The 21,747-nt window shown below is 33.2% G+C and overlaps 1 protein-coding gene across 1 annotated transcript; it reads left to right on the forward strand.

Annotated features, from left to right (window-relative positions):
• Positions 1-7,232: 7,232 nt before the first annotated feature.
• Positions 7,233-19,359, forward strand: LOC111698896 (uncharacterized). The gene is made up of 7 exons (XM_023469370.1): positions 7,233-8,002; positions 8,900-8,998; positions 10,726-10,810; positions 12,329-12,468; positions 15,877-16,153; positions 17,474-18,341; positions 18,411-19,359. Exons 1-7 carry the CDS (start codon positions 7,920-7,922, stop codon positions 18,851-18,853), a joined length of 1,995 nt encoding a protein of 664 aa, XP_023325138.1. The 5' UTR covers positions 7,233-7,919; the 3' UTR covers positions 18,854-19,359.
• The last annotated feature ends 2,388 nt before the right edge of the window (positions 19,360-21,747 follow it).

Genomic DNA, 21,747 nt, shown 5'->3' on the forward strand with positions numbered 1-21,747 from the left:
CTGAATTGCATTTATGTATTTCCACACTTTTCAAGTAAATAAATTTGTTTCTATGGTATGTAAGATGATGAAGTATGAAGTCACCATCCGTTAATGGATCAAAATACAAGAACAAGAAACCCATACCATTCCATTGCAGAAGACGGAACGGTTTTACTATTTGAAAAAAAAATTCACGCATTTCTGTTAAACAAAACTTTAGGTCAATAAATACAAGATTACCCACAATTGTACGGTATTTATACTGTCTGTTCCTTATGAATTCAGGCCCGTAGCTAGGAATTTAAAAAGGGGGGGGGCACTAAAGTTAGAAATGGTATAGATAGATAAGTAAGGGGCGCGCCGCTGGTAAAAATTTTGTTTGACCTGAAAAATTTAAAAAGGGTCAAAATTAATGAATAAAGAATAAAAAATTAGATTTTTAACTTATCACACATTATAGTTTATTAAGGTAGATATTTTGCCTGTTTTCTTTTCCTTAAGTGCTATTGGGAAGCTATTTGCATCAAAACAAAAACAACTGGAGGTATAAGATGTACAAATTTGAGTTTAACTATAAATAAATGTACTTTAAATCACGAATAGCCAATACTTAGTTTTGATACAGGGAAAGTAAAGGATATAAATGCCTGTACAGATCAAGATAAGCTCAAGCATGAAAATCTTTAGTTTTCTCGAAACTAAAAATTCGAAAAAAAAACTACTTGAGGATGAGTACAAATAGGGATGGGCAATAGCCAGATTCGACTTTTAAAATGTTTTTCAACAATATGAGAAGGTTCCAAGACTTTAAAACTTTATTCTGTAGAAGTTTGATTTTATCAAACATGTGTTACCCTAGAAGAAAATTAAGGCAAAAATTATTGTTTTTTAACGATAGTTCGTTTTTGCCTTATATTTTTACATAGGATAACAAATTTTTATGTTTGATAAAATCAAACTTCAGAAGAATATAATTTTAAATCGTTAGAACCCTCTTTGATTGTCGTAAAACTTGTAAAAGTCTAAAAATATTGCCCATCGCTTAGTACAAACAGCTTCTCCTAAACCTGGCCGTATTTTGTACAGGGTGTCCCGATAAACATGGGAATTCAGTGACGAATTCAATGTCGTCTTTTTAAATAATTCTTTGATTTAGTACAGTGCAGATACCTAATGAGAATGCTGTAATCTGTAAGAGTTTCGTCTGCTAAGTTTACAATTTGTTTATTTATGTTTTGACTGCATACAGTTGTACGAGTTGTACTTATTAAAACAAGAAAATTGCAGTATACAAACAGAGTAAACTTGTCCGTCATCACTGTTCATCTTGCGGAGACATCTTCGCAGTCTTTTACCCTCTTTTACCCTTTTCATAAAATAAAATCTAGCAGACATAATAATATTATGGCTTTTGAAATTAGGTATTACAATGCTAATTCATAACAAAGACGATATCGACACTGAATTCCCATGTTTTTTTGGAAACCCTCTATATAATTCAGATTTGCCTCCATGTTACTATTAGCTGTACGATAGTTCATTAGAATCATTAATTTAAGAAAAGATGAGAATTAAGAATACACTTCTCAAAATACAAAAAATTTATTTAAATCCTATCATTTCACAAGACAGGATAGAAATAAATTCCCAAATAATTTAGTTCAGAAAGCACTCAACTTTTCTTTAAATCTGAAGAAAAAATAATCCTTTACACATATTCTTAAAAACAAAAATTAATTTTCTCCTTTTTCCCCTTTTCTTTTCATTTTTCGTTTCCTTCTTTTCATTTTCCGTTACCTTCTTTTCATTTTCCGTTTCCTTCTTTTCATTTTCTGTTTCCTTCTTTTCATTTTCTTCTTTTTCTGTCTTGTGCCCCCCCCCCTGTGCCCTCCCTTCGGAGGTAAAAGGGCGTAGCCGTAGCACGTGCCCCCTCCCTACGGACCTGCTTTTGATGGCAGAAACTTTAATATAACATTTGAATATTTTCAAAATTTAAAGTCGTCTTCACAGTCTCAGTCTTTGTTGGTAACCCTGTATATATTTGCTAGTAATTATTTATGGTTTGTTTATAACAAAATCATCGAGCTTTCTCCTCCAGGTACTTAATATACGGTGAATAAAGGAGTCTACTCCGGGTAGGTTGAATAGTAGGAGAGCAGGTAGAACGGAGTAATATACACATTCTTCAGTTTATCATTCCAATACAGATATAAATAGATCGAATTTCTATAGAATTGGTTGAATTTAGATTTATTCCAGTTTCTCCCTCAAACCTTATATATTCTGTATGGACATCCGAGAGTAAAATTATTCTTTTTAAAAAGTTTTAATTAGGGCTGGATTGTGGAGCAGGATAAGTCTCGATAAAATTTTTTTTGATTTTATCTGTTTTCTAATCCACATTCCACAAGTTGTATTTCCAAAGGTAGTGTACTGTATACATGCAGGGTATATTTTAGTCAAATTATGAAAGTGTTTAGATTTTAGAAAGAAAATAGGAAACGTAAATTAAAGGATTGTTAGGCAAGGAAAGTTATTTCAGAAGTGTACACATCTTTTGTACTGCAGTGTACTGTCTCTGGGCGGTAATGTAAACACAAGACGGATGTCGAAGCCTGAAATGGGATCCATCTTTCACATAAAAAAAAATCGATGAAATATTCTGGTCATATGAAACTAATATGTGAATTATCAAAATTTTCAACATTTAATGCTTTTAACCTCCTCGAATACTAAACGAACACTGATGCATCTATTTTTGTTTACAAATTCCGCCCAAAGAGAAGTGTTTTCAATATGTACGCAGAGTATACACGACCGCAATAAACTTTCCTTGCCTTACATTCTTGCTTAAATTAATGTTTTTTAAAAAGTTATTGAATTTTAGCTAAGTTGGATGCTTTATTTTAGTTAAACCTCAGAAAGCGTGGCAGTAAATTAGTTTTTATTCTCCAAAACCCAGTTTCATAAACCTTTATTTTTTTAAGTTTCAGTCTCTGTATATTATTCAGGCAGTATGAAGTGATTGAAAACAATGTCCAGAATTAATATTGTAATCAGCTGTTTCAGGTTTACAATCTTAATATACTCTCTTAAACTGAGAACTAGTTTAAAATTGGGAACGACAAAACAGATTGATATCTAAACTATTTTTCTATTCATCTTTATTCCTCTTAGCAACACCCGCCCGGAAATTATGGTAAAATTATTTCGGTGAATACTCAACGTTTCTCCACAACCTTTAATTATTTTACATTTTAACAGTGCTTGAAATTTTACTTTTCACATCTTACGGTAAACTAGAGGTCCCACGGTAAACTAGAGGTCCCACGGTAAACTAGAGGTTCCAAGGTAAACTAGAGGTCCCACGGTAAACTAGAGGTCTCACGTTAAACTAATGGTTCCACAGTAAACTAAAGGTCTCACGTCACGGTAAACTAAAGGTCCCACGGTAAACTAGAGGTCTCACGTTAAACTAATGGTTCCACGGTAAACTAAAGGTCTCACGTCAAACTAAAGGTCCCATGGTAAACTAGAGGTCCCACGGTAAACTAAAGGTCCCACGGTAAACTAGAGGTCCCACTGTAAACTAAAGGTCCCACGGTAAACTAGAGGTCCCAAGGTAAACTAGAGGTCACACGGTAAACTAGAGGTCCCACGGTAAACTTTAGGTCCCACGGTAAACTAGAGATCCCACGGTAAAGTAAAGGTCCCAAGGTAAACTATAAGTCACACGGTAAACTAGAGGTACCACGGTAAACTAGAGGTCCAACGGTAAACTAGAGGTCCCACAGTAAACTAAAGGTCCCACGGTAAACTAAAGGTCCCACGGTAAACTAAAGAACCCACGGTAAACTAAAGGTCTCACGTTAAACTAAAGGTCCCACGGTAAACTAAAGATTGCACGGTAAACTAAAGGTCTCACGTTAAAATAAAGGTCCCACGGTAAACTAAAGATCCCACGGTAAACTAAAGGTCTTACGTTAAACTAAAGGTCCCACGGTAAACTAAAGATCCCACGGTAAACTAAAGGTCTCACGTTAAACTAAAGGTCCCAAGGTAAACTAGAGGTCCCACGGTAAACTAGAGGTCCCACGGTAATCTAAAGGTCCCACGGTAAACTTTGGGTCCCACAGTAAATTAAAAGTCCCACGGTAAACTAGAGGTCCCACGGTAAACTAAAGGTCCTGGTAAAAACTCCATTCTAATTCTTGAACCCATCTTTACTCATTTAAAGCAGTAGATACTTCGTATTTGTTATTTTTCACGTTTTTGTTGGGCTAGATATTTCAAATATTAAAGTATACCTGATCTCTTACGTTATTTTTGTTGGACTAGATATTTTAAATATTAAAGTATACCTGATCTCTTACGTTATTTTGACAGATTTTGAATAAAAGATAAAAATATGAACACTCTATATATCATATTCTTTTTTTCTTTCTAACCCTCTGCCCTCTCTTTCTTTGCTTTAGTTTCTCTCTTATTATCTTTTCTTTCTATTTCTAGAATTGTATAATTAATTTTTCTTTCTTTTTTGTTCGTTCTTTATCTCATTATCGGATATTTCACTTTTCACTCACTTCTTTTATTCTCTTCTTTCTCCTTTTATCTGTATTCTTTCTTTCATTTTCTTTTTCTTTACTTTCTCCTTCTTTTCCCTGCTCTTTTCTTCTTTCTTTTTCCTCCTATCTTTAATTCCACCTTTTTTTCTTCTTTTTTCTCTAATCTGTATTCTTTCTTCTTTGTTTTATTTTCACTTTCTCATTCTTTCTCCACCTTTCTTCTCTTTCTTCTCTTCTTCTCTTTCTTCTCTTTCTTCTCTTTCTTTTCTTTCTTCTTTTTCTTCTTTTTCTTTCTTCTCTTTTTATTCTCTTTCTTCTCTTTCTTCTTTTCTTCTTTTTCTTTCTTCTCTTTTTATTCTCTTTCTTCTCTTTCTTCTTTTTCTCTTTCTTCTCTTTCTTCTCTTTCTTCTTTTTCTTCTTTTTCTTCTCTTTCTTCTTTTCCTTCTTTTTCTTCTCTTTCTTCTCTTTCCATTTTCCTCCTTGTATCTTCTTTCTCTTTTAACACTTTCTCTATCTTTTTTGACTCTACTTTTTCCTTTCTCTCTCTCTTCTTTCTACTAGTTGTGATTTCCCATCTACTATCCATGCGTTTATAATATTACGTCATCCTTTCTCTTATTTCTTTCTCTGTTATCCTTTGTACTCCCCTCTCCTGGAACAAGAACGCTGCAGGACATGGTCCAAAGAATCTATAATAATAAAATATAATTATTGCATTCTTTGTTCTTCCGCTTAAATCAAAAGTAATATGATAGCGGGGTGTTTCCAAAAGCTTAAGATCTTTATTTTTCAAACAAAAGTTTTTGCCACAAACTCTGATTTTCTAACTTATATAATCTTGCAACACCTTTGACATGTTATATATAAATCAAATAGTCATGGGCTTTAAATATCAAAGCCCAAAGGTTTATACCATTAGGTTGCCAAGATATAGGAATTAGAAAATTTGAGTTTGTGTATGGCAATAACTAAGTTTCTTTGTTTGCGATCAAACTTAGACATTTGCAATCAAAGTTTACAGTTTAATGTATCATGTCATACATACTAAGTACAATATATACACAGTATTGGTATTTGTTGAAATGTAGTGTACATTGTACAATATGTGTAAGTGTGTGTGACTAAGTTTCCAATGGGAACCTGTATTAGAATATGCCTGAAACTGGTTCTAAGCAGTATTCTTAACCTGCCTGGGAAACGACCAGAATAGTCAAACAGGCAGTTGCCTATTTTGGGCCCTGGAACTTTTAAATTATACTCAAACTTTTTTTAGACCCTCCCTTGTCTCTTATATGAAATTTGCGTCACAAAAGTTAAAATATTAATAAGTTCTGGAAATTTTTCATGAGGTTTTCCCGGGCCCGGGACTTGAGATAATAGAAGAATATAGGAAGCCTTGGTTCAATCTGGAGATCTAAACGGCTTTGTGCCAGTAATACAGCATACCTGGATATAGGTAGAGAAATAGTATTCCATAGCGCGGGAAATGCATCTTGTGCGCTTCTTGACCTTTGTTTTTATAGACAGCATTAACTTACAAAAGTATAATTTTGACAATTATGACGGAAGTATTTGGTATATGCAGCAATAAAATGCGAGGAAACTTTAAAACCTGCGTTTTATAACTTTTTTGTCGACAGCTGAAATAAAGAAATCATGGAATCAGAATATCTTCCTTAAAGGGAGTGTATAATTGTAAAAATCAAGTGACCCTCCATGCAAAGATGACAATACCCAATTTAGCTTTGTCTGATCAAGTATGAATTAGATAATAATGTTTATAATTTTTTTTAAAAACTGACTATATATTAATTGTGGCTTCTCTACAAAAGAGACTTGCGCATTTCTACTACAGGAAACCATTTAGAAATTGTCACAACTAAACACTTTCAAACCTAGAAAAATGACAAAATCTTCCACATTATTGATCAGAAAAAGGTTTCATTGGTACCGTATGTAATGACATATAGCCATCTTTGCATTGAGTGTCACTGAAAATTACGCTTACAGTACTTTTAAAATCTAAATTTTTACCCCCGTTTTCTCCTTGGAAACTCAATGTATTGTCGCTTATTTTGATTACACTTTGTTTTGGGGACATTAGGTCCGATCATTCAGCAAAAGCAAGATAAGAATGAATTGCACCATTTTTCATTTAAACTTAAGGGGTTCAATAAGGTTATGAAGGTTTTAAAAACTTATAGAATGAAATACAATACTCTTTGTAAAAAATTCTATGCATTCTACGTCAAAGCCCTTTGTGATTTAAAGCTTTTGCGTCGTGAATGTTATCATTCATGCATTAATACTAAATATAATGTTTATTTGGTAAAATTAATACACTCTGTTAGAATTAAAGTTCTAAATTATATTAAAAGGTTAAAATTTATTTCTATTTTATGTCTGGATTGAATGTTTTCTAAAAGGAAATTAATTCACTGTGAAAAGGTTTTAATTTTTAAAAAGTACGCAATCTTACAACGATACGTATTCGGGAATTTTCACCGAATTTATATACTCGGCCTCTGGGCAATTAATCGTTACTGTATGTATACGCGGCAATGTTTACGGAGATTCCCAGTTTTGCTGGTTTTAGAACACTACTTACTTTGAACCTACAGATAATGTATCTGTATCTGTATCTGTATCTGTATCTGTATCTGTATCTGTATCTGTATATTTTATTTCAGACTTATTTCTAAACACCTGGAGAAAAGATGTAAACGTAATCTCTCATTTTCCAGTTCCACTAGTTCCAGTCCCGTGCATACATAGTGTCTCTTAGATCTCCCGAAATAAATGCACCCTGTATCCTGGTATATGTAAACATTATACCTGACTGTAAATACTCAGGCAGTTGCTTTGAAGGCCTTGCACGGGCCCCACGCCCAGCTTAGCTCATCCTATCCTCATACACTACATAGTACAAGTACCCAGTTAATACCCAGAGTATTAGAGTTTGGAGTGTTTCACAGTGAATTCGTGAATTATGGAGTTTGTGATAAAATGAAGAGGTGAATAGTAAAGTATATATATATATATGTAGTATATCCAGGGTTAGATTAACACAGAACGGATTAATCAACCAGGACAAGGGTTGGAACGGAAAAGGGAGAAACCAAACCGGAAGTTTATAATTGTTTCCTAAACCTGCTGTCTCCTAGTACAGGAGTGTACACAGTTTACGTCCTGACATAGAGTAAGGTTTAAGTTTCCTTCTCCTCACATCTTCTCCAGGGCAGGGTTTAATTTCACTCCTGGAGAACACACTCCGGAGATATTTGAAACCTGAGGAAACAATGAACCTTAGACCTGGAACAGTAAATCCAAACTTGGATTGATAATCAGCTGATCCCTCCACACGGATCCACAATGTCTGATCCGTATAGAGGGTATACTGGATACAGCTCCGGGGGGTATGGAGGATACGGAGCCCCATATAACAATACACCCAGGTTAGAACAATAAAGTTTAGAAACCACAAACCGGAAACTGGAGTATAGAAATTAAAATGCAAAAATACAAGAATAACCGGAATTATCTGTTTTATTGATTGTTAAAATTGCTTCATGAAAATTTAAGATTATTTCTGTTCTATCTGTTTATTTATCTGGGGATATATAATCTTTTATCTGTTTAGCTGGTGATATATAATCTTCTATCGGTTTATTTAGCTGCGGATATATAATCTTCTATCTGTTTAGCTGAAGATATATATAATCTTCTATCTGTTTAGCTGGGGATATAATATCTTCTATCTGATTAGCTGGGGATATATAATCTTCTATCTGTTTAGCTGGGGATATATAATTTGCTATCTGTTTAGCTGGGGATATATAATCTTCTATATGTTTTGCTGGGGATATTTAATCTTCTATCTGTTTAGCTGAAGTTATATATAATCTTCTATCTGTTTAGCTGAAGATATATATAATCTTCTATCTGTTTAGCTGGGGATATATAATCTTCTATCTGTTTAGCTGGGGATATCTAATTTTCTATCTGTTTAGCTGGAGATATATAATCTTCTATCTGTTTAGCTGGGGATATATAATTTTCTATCTGTTTAGCTGGGGATATATAATTTTCTATCTGTTTAGCTGGGGATTTATAATTTTCTATCTGTTTAGCTGGAGATATATATACTTCTATCTGTTTAGCTGGGGATATATATATAATCTTCTATCTGTTTAGCTGAAGATATATAAAATCTTCTATCTGTTTAGCTGGGGAAATATAATCTTCTATCTGCTTAGCTGAAGATATATATAATCTTCTATCTGTTTAGCTGAAGATATATATAATCTTCTATCTGTTTAGCTGAAGATATATATAATCTTCTAACTGTTTAGCTGGGGATATATAATCTTCTATCTGGTGGTTCTCCTGGTTGGATTGGTCGGGAATGGAATCTTCTGTCTCATCATCAAGAAGAATGTTCAGCTAAGAAAGTAATAATGTCCATCTTTTCATTTCTCTTTCAACTTTCTCAGAAAACCACGCCAAAAGAACTGAGCATTTGCCTCAAGCTCTAATTTTCTAATCACTTATTATTTGCAACCTGATGGTGTGAACCTTTGATATTTCAAATTATTATTATTTGAAATATCTAACTTGTACTATCTATTCGTGGCAGAAATATCAAAGGTCTACGAAATCAGGCTGAAAAACACTTAAGAAATTGAATATTTCAAAAATATTCAAAAATAGGATTAATCATTTTGACTGTAAAAATGGCAGATAATTTCCCTGATTTTCTCACTTTAATTTGTAAAATTTTTGCAGTACTCAATTTCATATTTCAGCTATTTTCTTTCATGAAAAGTTTTTTAATCAAAGAATTCCAAATATCTAAGTTTTAATTTCATTCCATTAGTCAAATATAGTATCAGGAATGGAAAAAAATAAAATAAAAAATTTTACGTTTTTTTTACAAATGTTTGGTCGATTTCCTTTTCCCTCTCCTGAATTTGAGTATAAGCCTGCCAAGTATATTGCCAATAGAAGATTTAATCAACATGACAGTAGAATAGAATACGGAGAGCCTCGTTTAACATAAAATTTAGTTTTAAAACTTGAGATTTTGTACACTTTGCTATTTTTAAAACTTTCTTGTTATATATTTTACACGTAAAGTTTTTTTCTATTTGAATTTTTTTTCTGAATTGACATACTCTAATCCAAATTTTTTCAAAATGAAATATTTTCTAAACAAGTATTTTCCAAATAAAATGTTTTATTTTTATGTATTAAAGAAATTTTTTCTAAATAAGTATTTTCTAAATAAGTATTTTCTAAATAAGTGTCTTCTAAATAAGTATTTTCTAAATACGCCATCCATAAATTTTTGAAGACGAGAAACTTTCTATTAAGAAGTTTTTTAATAATTAACTAAAAAAAATTTCAAGGTCAAAATATACCGTTATAAGACTATATCAGATATAAATTGGTTGGAGGTTTTTCAGATTTGTAAAATTGATTTTAAATATATTCATCTATCCTCCTGACTCTAAGTATATTTAGATCTATCCATCTATTCCTTCTAACCCTGAGTATATTTAGATCTATCCATCTATTCCTCCTAACCCTTAGTATATTTAGATCTATCCATCTATTCCTCCTAACCCTGAGTATATTTAGATCTATCCATCCTAACCCTGAGTATATTTAGATCTATCCATCTATTCCTCCTAACCCTGAGTATATTTAGATCTAGAAATCTATTCCTCCTGACCCTGAGTATATTTAGATCTATCCATCTATTCCTCCTAAACCTGAGTATATTTACATCAATCCATCTATTCCTCCTAAACCTGAGTATATTTAGATCTATCCATCTATTTCTCCTAACCCTGAGTATATTAAAATCTATTCATCTATTCCTCCTAACCCTTAGTATATTTAGATCTATCCATCTATTTCTCCTAACCCTGAGTATATTTAGATCTAGAAATCTATTCCTCCTAACTCTGAGTATATTTAGATCTATTCATCTATTCCTCCTAACCCTTAGTATATTTAGATCTATCCATCTATTCCTCCTAACCCTGAGTATATTTAGATCCATCCATCTATTCCTCCTAACCCTGAGTATATTTAGATCTATTCATCTATTCCTCCTAACCCTTAGTATATTTAGATCTATCCATCTATTCCTCCTAACCCTTAGTATATTTAGATCTATCCATCTATTCCTTCTAACCCTGAGTATAGCGGATATGTTGGTTTGTATTCTCGTTCTTCCCTTCATCATTGATGCTCAGGTTAGATAAAATTTCAATTTTCAAAATAAAACTTGATTATTTTAATATCATCAAAATTTAAAAAAACGAAGGTTGGGGGGATAGAATTTGCGTACGTTTTACTGTAACGTATCAGGACTGATCAGGAATTGATTTAAGGTGCAGGGTTTCCCACAAAGGATGAGACTGTAAATACGACCTGAAATTCTAAGAATTCAATCTTCTGCAATAGCTTTTTTTAATGATTGGCAAAGAATGAAGCAAGTTTTATAGTAGTAGGGAACCATAAATTTAGAGAAACAAACAGTACAAAATCTGTAAAATCGTCTCTGAAGTCTCATCCTTAATGGTTAATCCTGCAATTAGACAACAGTTGGTAAACAAACCCAGCCTTCCTGCCCCTGCCTAAGAAATATATAGACCATGAACCGCCATATTTGATGCGTCAAATCTGTGTACTGCAGTGGGAGGAGATCAAAACAAAGAATTCAGGGGCAACGCATCATTTCTGAGGGAAAAGGGCCCAAGGGGTAGAATAAAACTATATAGCCATTGTATTTTCCATATTGACCAGAAAGCCCAAAACCACAAGTATTCGCTCTAATTTGTTATATTAACTTGTCTTTTGTTGGACTGTCCTTTCCCTTCAACGTCTGTGGGGGCACTGGGTTTGTTTACATTTCTCCCACAGTGTACAGTACACAATTTGCGTATATCTGAGTTGGGCGTTCCTGTATATAGTGCCTTGCTCCTGCCCAGTAAAGTTTCAACCTATTTTACAATCATTGCTATTTTTAGATAAAACTGATTCAAATATGCAAATAAACTCTACCTCCCCCCCCCCCTTCCTTTCATTTATGACAATTGAAAATTAGTATAATTTTTAATATTTTTTTGAAAAGAGTGAAATATTTTACTATGGATTGTAAATGATAAAATCTTAAAATGTGTACAGTCATAAACATAAAACTGTGGAATAAAAAGACGACATTATAGCATTTCTGAAATGTATATGATGCTGTTTAAAGCAAATAGCTTTAATTGAAAGTTATTAAATTACTTATTGAGTAAAATGGGTCTGTTTACCTAGCACAATTGCTGTGTCTCATGTTTAATGCGCTATTAAAGTCCTAACTTGAGTTTACAAGTCGACTTCCTATTCCAGAGTTTTCTGGTTCTCACTGTATATACAAAACTGGCGAAAGTATTTCCATTTTAAAAAAGAAAGTTGTTTATCATTAAAGCTGGAATGTGAATCTCCTTGTAGAACAAAAAGAACTTAATGAACTTAAAGAATTAAGTCTTCTTTCTTACATAAATATATATAAATTGTATTGTGTGATAAAAACAATAGATTTAGGGTAGAAGACATTGTTAATATTCATGTATTAAGATTAATTCGAAACAAGTAAAAAGCATCATTAATCATTATGTTGCATAAATGTTTTATATTCTTTTCTCCATTTTTTACTATTTTCGACAGAGAAATTATAATTTGTGTCGCAGATATGAAGTATTTATTTTGATGTTTTATTTCAGGCAAAAAGGTCTGGGCGGCAATTGTGGCAAGGGTTGCCCGAAATATTGTGCAAAATGTACATTTCCATGGATTACGGATTGAAAGGTGTACAAGTGTACACTCTGCTCGTTGCCGCGTGTTTTCTCTACTTTTGGTACAGGTAAATATACGAACTGTATGAATAGGGTGGCCCGTTAAAATTTAAAGCAACTGTTATTATAGCTAGGTTTTTAAGAAGTAATTGGAAATATTCTAATCGATTTGTTCGTGAGAACTTTCAACCTTTGGATCACTGTGAACATTTGGCTACTGAGAATCGTTTCGTCGAAACAATAACAACGTTAAGTAAACAAAGATCGGATTTTAAAGTCCAGCATATGAACTCACTGTTTACTAATTCTTGTTTATCTTGCTATAAAATAAAAAAAGACATTCGTATATATGTTCCATACAGCCGGGAAAACGGCTAGACCGAATGGGCTGACATTTTTTGTGGGAACCCAGGGGTATCCAGGGGGGTAACATAGGCTGAAAAATTGAAAAAAAACATTCTTCAAAAATCCACGGACATGAAATGTCTAGACCAGGAACCACTTTATCTGAATCTGATGCGTCAAATCTGCAGTGTACTGCACTGGGAGGAGATCAAAGCAAAGTTATTGAGAGGCAACTCATCATTTTGTTGGGGAGGGAAGGGGAAGAATATATTGATATTGTAGATATGAAAATCATGATTTATGAAACGCACTCTGTTCCTTAAAATCTTGTGAATAAATGATTTAAAGGCACGAGATGGAAATGTTATTCACCAAGATTGTATTCATAATGTGAGACGATATTTTGAAAAACTGTTTGAATATTAAAGCAAAAGAAAAATTACATATGGAAAGAAAGGCGTTTTTTAATTAAGTGACTGATAATTTTAAGATCTATTTAGATTGACTAAATCGACAGAAATGGATTCAAATTAAATTAGTTCAAGAACTTTTATAAAAAAAACCATCCTCATTATATGATTAAATTCAATACTTAACGAGACTGTCTACTTAAATATATCCCTTAATGTATAAAAAAGACATGTTTGATTCACAACAGTACATCTAATCACTTTTTTTGGGGAACATGCACTTTCAAACCTGAATTATACCGTTCAAAAGTATAGATCAAACCTTATAACATAAAATAAGAGAAAAGGCGAAAAATTTACATTTTAATTTATTATCTTAGACGTTTCATATATTTATTTCCAAAGAAGCATATTAACATGCTTTAGAATTTTTTAACATATTTAGTCCTAAAACTTCACAATAAGTTTCCCAACAACCGGAGACCACCTTTTATAGTAATGCAGGGAGGAAGGATTTAAACTTTGGGAAGAATGGTTTAAATACTAGAAGGAAGGATTTCAACTTTGGAAGGAAGGGTTTAAACTAGGAGGAAGGATTTCAACTTTGGAAGGAAGGGTTTAAATACTAGGAGGAAGGATTTCAACTTTGGAAGGAAGGGTTTAAATACTAGAAGGAAGGATTTAAACGGTGGGAGGAAGGGTTTAAAGGTTTGGGGGAAGGATTTAAATGGTGGGAGGAAGGATTAAATTCTTTGGAGAAAGGATTTAAACTTTGGGAGGAAGGATTCAAACGGTGGGAGGAGGATTTAAATGTATGGAGGAAGGATAAAAAATCCTGAAATAAAGGGTTCAAACGTTGGGAGAAAGTATTTAAACATTTGGAGGAAGGATTTAAATCTTTTTACCTAGCTGATCAAGTCACAAATATCTCACTTGGCATAACTAAATTTTCCATATTGACCTGAAAGCCAAAAATTATATCAAAGTTATCAATTTGTATTCGCACAAACTTGATATATTAACTAGTGTTTTGTTGGTTTTGTTTACATTTCTCCCACAGTCTACAGTACACAATATGCGTATATCTGAGTTGGGCGTCACGTTCCCAAGGAACTATATAAAGGAACGCCCAAATCAGATATACGCAAATTATGTATTGCACTCTAGCTGTGTGAGGAATGTAAACAAACCCAGTGCCCCCACAGAAGTTGAAGGGAAAGGACTAAAGGTCTGATGTGATTACAGCAGTGGCGTAAATAAGGGGGTTTATTGGGGTTATTTACCCCCCCCCCCAGATTCCCGGGGGTAATTAACCCCCTTTAGAAATTAAAAATTTGATTTTAAAATTGAATATCTTTTAAATTTGCACGAACATATTTTAAATGTGCAGATACTTCAGATATTTCAGATTTTGAGTCAACATATTTTAAATGATTCTAAATTCTAAATAACAGTCAATGGCCAATGAAGAATAAATTTTTACTTCTAAATAATGTCATTTCTATATTAGATTTATTTAAGATCTTAACATACTACATTAACGACAAGAAAATTTTAGAAATTAGAAATTAGAAATTAGAATATAAACAAAGGCAATATTTTTTCAAAGTTTTGCAAAGTAGCTTTTTTAAAGATTTAAAAAAGCAACATCTTTTTCCTCTTTGAGTAAAACTATAATTTTTTATGTTACTTAAAATAAATTCAGTTTTTTACAGATCTTTGTAGTTAATGTAAAATGAATGACTATAATGAAGTTTATAAAACAAGGTGAAAGCTGAAAGGTATGAAATGAAGCCTTTATTTGTTGGAGTTTGTAAATTCCAGAAATGAGTGGAAAATGCAAATCAACCCCAATTAGACAAATTCCCGTCTACGTCCCTGTTTCCAAGCTATATATAGCTTTTGATAACTACGTAAATCTATAGTCGTAGTCCTTCACTACACATGATTGAGAACTCTAAAAAGTTTGCAAATAATAAATTATTTTTGTTGGAAGAAATCTTTCCTCCATTTTTCATAATTTATCATTTCATACAATACACCCCAGTCCTTAGTGTTGGAATATATTTATGTTTTGTTTGAGGTTTTACTTTTATTTTGTTCGTAGCATAATGTATTATACTTTACCGTTCTCAACTGTCAAATTCTGTACTGTTTTATAACGTGATGTACGGTTCTTTACAATATATATACGTATACTATAATACAGTAATGTACTGCACATTAGTTTTCATTAGTATTTACAGTGGTAATCAGAAAACATAGTAATTATTGTCGTCTTCCTTATTTCTTTTGATATAAAATGTCGCTTTAAGGAAAGTATTTTCAAACGTATTTCAGTTATAAAAATTTACAAATTATACAATTGTTAGCTAGAGTAAGTTTCGTACTGTACTGTACTATTTTGCACTGTACTGTACTGTCCGGTATGTACTGTGAGGTATACTATTTATTTGAGTTTAATTTACAATGTACAGAAAACAAATATATTTGTTTAATTTTGAAATCAAATTACAAGAAACAAAATTTTCCACAATTACAAGCGATTCTTTAATACATAATAAGGAAAAGTCTGTCATCAGGTTTAAAGGATACAATTGTAAATCGGAGATAATACTCTTAAAATGGAAATTGAAATTACGCGTACAGTGTGTTTAAGTGTTTAAAGTATAGAGAAGAACAAAGCTACTCCTCTCATCTTACTCACCCTTTATATTTTAGGAAGAATGAGTCCTACGCTACTCAGACCGGAGAAATTGTAACTCGTAAGACCCGGATGCATAAATGGGGGATCCCACTAGCATGTGTAGTAGGAATCGGAGTATCCCTTCCTGCTGGAACAGTCGCAACTGTCAACTACGGCGAGTGCGCGGCCTGGCACGTGGACGGGGCCCAGATGTCTGGGACCAATTTCAACATGAACCTTAGCTTTCTTATCGCTAACTTCCTTGTCCCAGCCTGTCTTTTTGTCTTTCCCTTCCTCGCTCTATTTATGCAGGTACTGACAGATCGTAGATTAAGTGTACTGCAGTTTCTGGGAGAAATGTAAATAAACTGGCAGTGCTGCTCAGGCTGATTTTTGTTTATATTCCTCCAAGAAACTGTAGTACTGCAGTACACCTTTTCTGAAAAACAAAGATTTTGGGGTTCCTGGTATTCATAGATTTCTTGAATTATCACCAATCAAGCTCTTTCGGTGCGTTTTTACAATTTTCAGATTTTGTGAAATAAAACAAAATTAAGAAAGTTACAGAGATTCCAAAATGAAGATGGTTGATCTTTCTCTCTATAGAATAGGAAGACGACATTTAATCAGTCATATATCTATTTGTATATTAATTAATTGTATTGCTTGCTTCCATGTTCATGGGACTTTTTAAGGGCATATTTCTTATCTAGAACATTCGTCTTCCTAGTCCTAAGTTTTATGGCTCTTACTGTTTTATGTAAGTTTAAAATGGTTTCTCCCATCCTGCTTCATGTTAAAAAGAAGGGGTTTCCTTTCTATATCTGAACATATTTTATTCATCCAGTTTCTACCCATTCACCCTGGACTAACTATAGGCGAGATGAAGTAGATTTCTTCAATTTTATTTCTATCGTGTTTTAATGTATTTAATTTAACAATCTTTAAACTTTCGAAGATGTCTTTTTATACTTTTTCAATTAAAAAGGCATTGGTTGACTTATTTAAGAGAAAAGTTTTTCAGAGAAAAATTTTAATCGAAAGTCACAGATTGCAGCCAGTGCTTAGGATCCGGATCCGGATCCGTTGGATTCGCAAGATTTCTCTGAAACCCCAAATCTGAACTATTGAAAAAAAAGAGAAATTATTAAGATTTCCTGATTTCTTGAATGGTTCATCAAGCTTTAGCATAAAAATAAGCGAAAAAATAAGACAACAAGTTTAAAAATTCTGCTTTGTTAAAAAAATCAGTAAATTTTATGAAAATAACCTGGATCCGGATCCAATTTTTTCTAGTGCGGATCCAGGATCCGGATCCGCATCAAAATTAAATGGATCCTAAGCACTGATTGCTGGTACAAGGACCTAACTGTAGAATGTCCCCAAAGTGCAAGACAGGATTGTTGTAACCGTTCATAAACTTATTATTATGATGCCCAGACCAACCAAAGGAACTGAAACTCTAATTTTCTAATCCTAGTTTGAGGCGAGTAATCAGTTCCTTTCCTCTTTATCTTAAACGCCTTATTTGTTTATATTTTGTCCAGAGTTTTTTTGTCAATAAGTTAATAAAAACTAGTTTCCTGTGAGTACTGAGTCTGGGTATAGTTCTAATATAAGATTTCTGTTTAGATTTGTGGAGCCAGAACCCCAAGATTAGATCCTCCGCACAATAGAATAGCTCTGACTATTGTACTGTATATTATCGTATTTGTGGGGTGCAGAGCTCCTCATGATATTTACGAGCTAATGCAGATGCTGGGCAAGCAGTACGGAAACAAGGGAAACCAGTTCCGCGGGATGAATCAAAACATGAGGATCCCTGAGACCCAACTCATCCTGGAGTGTTTAGTTTATCTCCCCTGTCTTCTCCATCCTATCATTCTGATCATCTGTAACCCGGACTACAGGCAGGGACTGAAGAATGTCTGCTCTAAGTTGTACTGTAACCAGTCCTCAGCCCCTACTGGAGAAGAAACTAGACGAGGATCTCAGATTAGATTCCCACAACAAAACAAACCAATCATTAAGCAACAACAACAACTGTATCAACCACAACAGTATCAACAGCAACCTCCGCGAATGGGAAACCGTAGGCGTGGCGAACACTCCCTTATTGCAGAAGTCCAGCCGATGATTATGCCTGCACAGAAACCGATTCTGAACCAGATGGGGAAAAAGATTCAGTATCCAGGTCACTACGGAGCTCAGCCCGGTTCAATGTATATTCCGATGGAAACCCTGTCTCCAAGAGATCCAATGCTTCACAACAATAGTTACGAAGGAGAGCATTCTCCCCAACCCTGTCTCCCTGCAGAGTTTGAGTACGGTAGGTTCAAGTATGTTGATACTGCCCGGGTTGAACCAAAGATAGCGTATACTCCGACCAATACTCCTCCGAAGACTCCTCAGATGCCTCATTTTGACAAGCTGCCGTTCAAGCAACCCAACTATATTGATGGAACCTGGATATTACCAGAGGATATGGAATCTTACAGAGGTCAGTACAATTCATTTCAAAATGAAAATATATTTTTTTTACAAAATGATCAATAAGTTTTTTCTTCAGGTTTAATACCTCCGTCACAGATCCCTATTGGAGGATTTCCATATACAGATCCTTCACTCCCTTCCTCTCCTCTTCCAGTAGAGATTGATGATCCAGAGGATCCTATGGAGATCGAAAGCCTGGATCACTCCCCCGGTAGTACCCTGAGAACTGCCCGACGCGGAGTTCCTGAAGTGACCAGTCTAGCAGATAGTCCCGGAGCTAGACGTCGAGCTAGCAGCAGATTAGAGGATGCTCCGGCTAGAAGTACTCCGACCAGACTAGAGCAAGCTCCCCCTCGTCTTAACGGACACAGAGAGGACAGAGGACAAGTTGAGGATCCGTACGAACGTCCGTCCTCCAGAAACACAGTAGAGATAACCTTGTCCGGATCAGGAAGGAGTAGATCAAGACAGGATCTGTGTCCAGACCGTCCTAGATCAAAGTTTGAGCACGCTGTATGACGGGAAGATTGCTCAGAGGAAACCAAGGAAGGATTGATCCCCATTACCTCACTTAAACGCTCCGGTAGTACAGATAAACTGACAGAACGAATAATGATTCTCGGGGATGAGCACACGGAGTATATGAATAAACTAATGAAAACTCGAAGTTTGCACTCTGATAAGTACAAAAGTAGAACTCGACCATCAACCCCTGTCCGTATGGAGGACACAGACCGGAGATGGTTGTCCTCGGACTCCTTATCCGACTTTAAGCTAGAGGATAAATGGTGGCTTTCAGGGTCATGCAAATCCTTCCTTGAAACAAAACAAACTTCCTTTGGGCATAAAAAACTTTTTCTCATTGAGAAAAAACCTTCTCCATGTTCGAACCCTGAACTCTCGTCTCTAAAGCAAGTGAAGAATGGACTAAAGAAACTGGAGTTAAGTGAACCTCTTCTTTTTTAAAACCTCTAAAATATTGACAATGGTTAAACATCCTTTCTGAAAAAAATATGTGCACTTTTTGAAATGTTTTGTGGAAGATTGAAAATATTTATTATTAAATCGGGACCCGCGACGCATTTCATGTCAATTTGACATGTCGTCTGATCTCTCCGTTTGGAAACAAAGACGACATTATCGTCGACTCTCCAAACGCTAAATAAAAATATTTTTCACATATTTTTGGTTTTCAGGTTTGCCGCCATATCTTCACAAATATTAGTCTTAAGAATGTTTTTATTTAATTATATATATTTCCTCAATGAAAGAGGTTGTTTTAAAGAAAAACAAAATATTTTGTCATGGCGCAGCAGTTTTCTGAAGAGAAAAAAATAGTGCATGTTTAATTTTTAAATCACTGTAGTAAAACGTTTTGTATTCTTTAATTAGAAAAAAATAAAATTTGTCATTCGTAAACATTTTTCTATCACAAGAGAAAATAATAAAACAAAAGAGAGATTAGTAATTTTAGAGTGGTCTTGAAATTATAGGAATTAAAAATCTAAGTCTCTTAGGCTCTGAAGCTGATGTATTTATAAACTGTGCCCGGAACATTTATACCTTACAAAATTCTTACTTAAAGAAATCTTTGTCACAAACTTTGATTTTCTAAGCTCTATATCTCTGCAGACACACTAGAGAATTATGTTAGATCAAATAATATAAGATTGAAATATCAAAAGTTTAAACCATCAGGTTGCACAGACAAAGGGATTTTTGGCAAAGATTCCATTCATCAATGAAAAAAAGCACGAAGACGACAGTTTTGGGGTTAATATTCTGTTTTTATGTTCTAGTTTACTGCTCGTTTTCAGGGAATTCAAGGTTTTTTTGGTTTCTTTATAGGCTCCAAAAGATAAAGATTTTCATCTTATTTTTAAATTATTAGAAATACCAACTCAGTCAATCATTGTTTTGGAATGGAATTGATTTTTTGCCATAAACTCAAATTTTCTAATCCCTATATCTGTGTAACCTGATGATGTATAGATAAAATGGTTAGATAATCAGAGTTTGTGACAAGACCTCAGTTCCTTTTTAATATTTCATATTTTTGTATACATTTATTTCATCTAAAAAATAAGAAAATGTTAATCTGTTCTTTGACCTTAATAAAGTTTATATAATAGAAATGTCAGATCAGTGAAATGTTTGTTCATAAAATTTGGTCTTGGGAAAATTTAATTTGAGGAGGAAACTTTAAAATGGATAAAAATGGATTAAACTCATTTAAAAAGCTGAGTTTTTACCGCATACTCAACTTTTCTAATGCCTATATTTTTGCAACCTGATCGTGTAAATCTGTGATATTTCAAACTTAGATTATTTAATGTTACAAATTTATAGTTTGCAAAGACATAGGGGATTAAAAAGTTTGAATTTGTGGCAAAAACTCAGTTCCTTTTACTTCACAAATTACAAGATACATTTAAGGAAGGTATTTAAGGTATAGTTTAATTCCAACGCTTTCCAAACTTCTGCAGTACCTTGAATATATTATAGTTTTTATGAAACTATAATATTACTCTACCCTTTCTCCGTATAATGTACTTTATCATTATTACTCACTTCATCGTGAATTTCATAATAAACGTGCTAAACTGTAAAATTAGCTGTACATTATAGCACGTGTGCTATAAAGTTTTGATTAGTTCCCGGATTTTCTCCAAAAAAATTAGTAAATTTTCAAAATATCTTTTTCAATTGAAATGAAAATAAAATTGAAATAACTTTATATTTTGACTTCTGCTTTGTTTCAAAGCTTATTTAATCTAGAAACAGAAATTGAAATAAGATATGTACACGTGTACATATCTTATTACAAACGTTTCATAAAATTACCTATAACTCTATTATTTTGACACGACTTACTGTAAAGTTTTTGGATTTTATTCATAACACCATGAACCAAAATAACAGTGTTATAAATAGTAATTAATAATTCTAAAATTTCTTTAAAATTTTCTCCGAATTTTCTTTAAAATTATAAAAAAGAAAAACTTTAAATTTGCATCAAAATTGGGTTAAGTTTATTGCACTACATGATACCTAAATTTAAACAAGATATATTTTTCAACAAAATAAAAATATTTAGATAACGGATTTGATAATCATTAATTGTTTCTCATAGACGACAGATAGGGAATGGTTTTCAATCCCCGACTAAAATCAGAAAAATCTTTCAAAAAATAATTATTAGGACCAGAAGAAAGCCACAAAGTTTAGTGTATTGACCAACAAGACACTTTTAAAGAGAAACCTTGATAAAATATTACTAATTTTTAAATAAAAAACAAGATCTTCTTTATAAAAAATTCTCGGATGTAGGGCACCGTTTATTATTTCTCAACTGTTTTAGAAGCAAGAAATGCGCAAGTGACTTTTGCAAAAATGAAAAATTGGTTTTAAGA

Source organism: Eurytemora carolleeae, unplaced genomic scaffold, assembly GCF_000591075.1.
Source record: "Eurytemora carolleeae unplaced genomic scaffold, Eaff_2.0 scaffold94, whole genome shotgun sequence".
NCBI lineage: Eukaryota > Metazoa > Arthropoda > Copepoda > Calanoida > Temoridae > Eurytemora > Eurytemora carolleeae.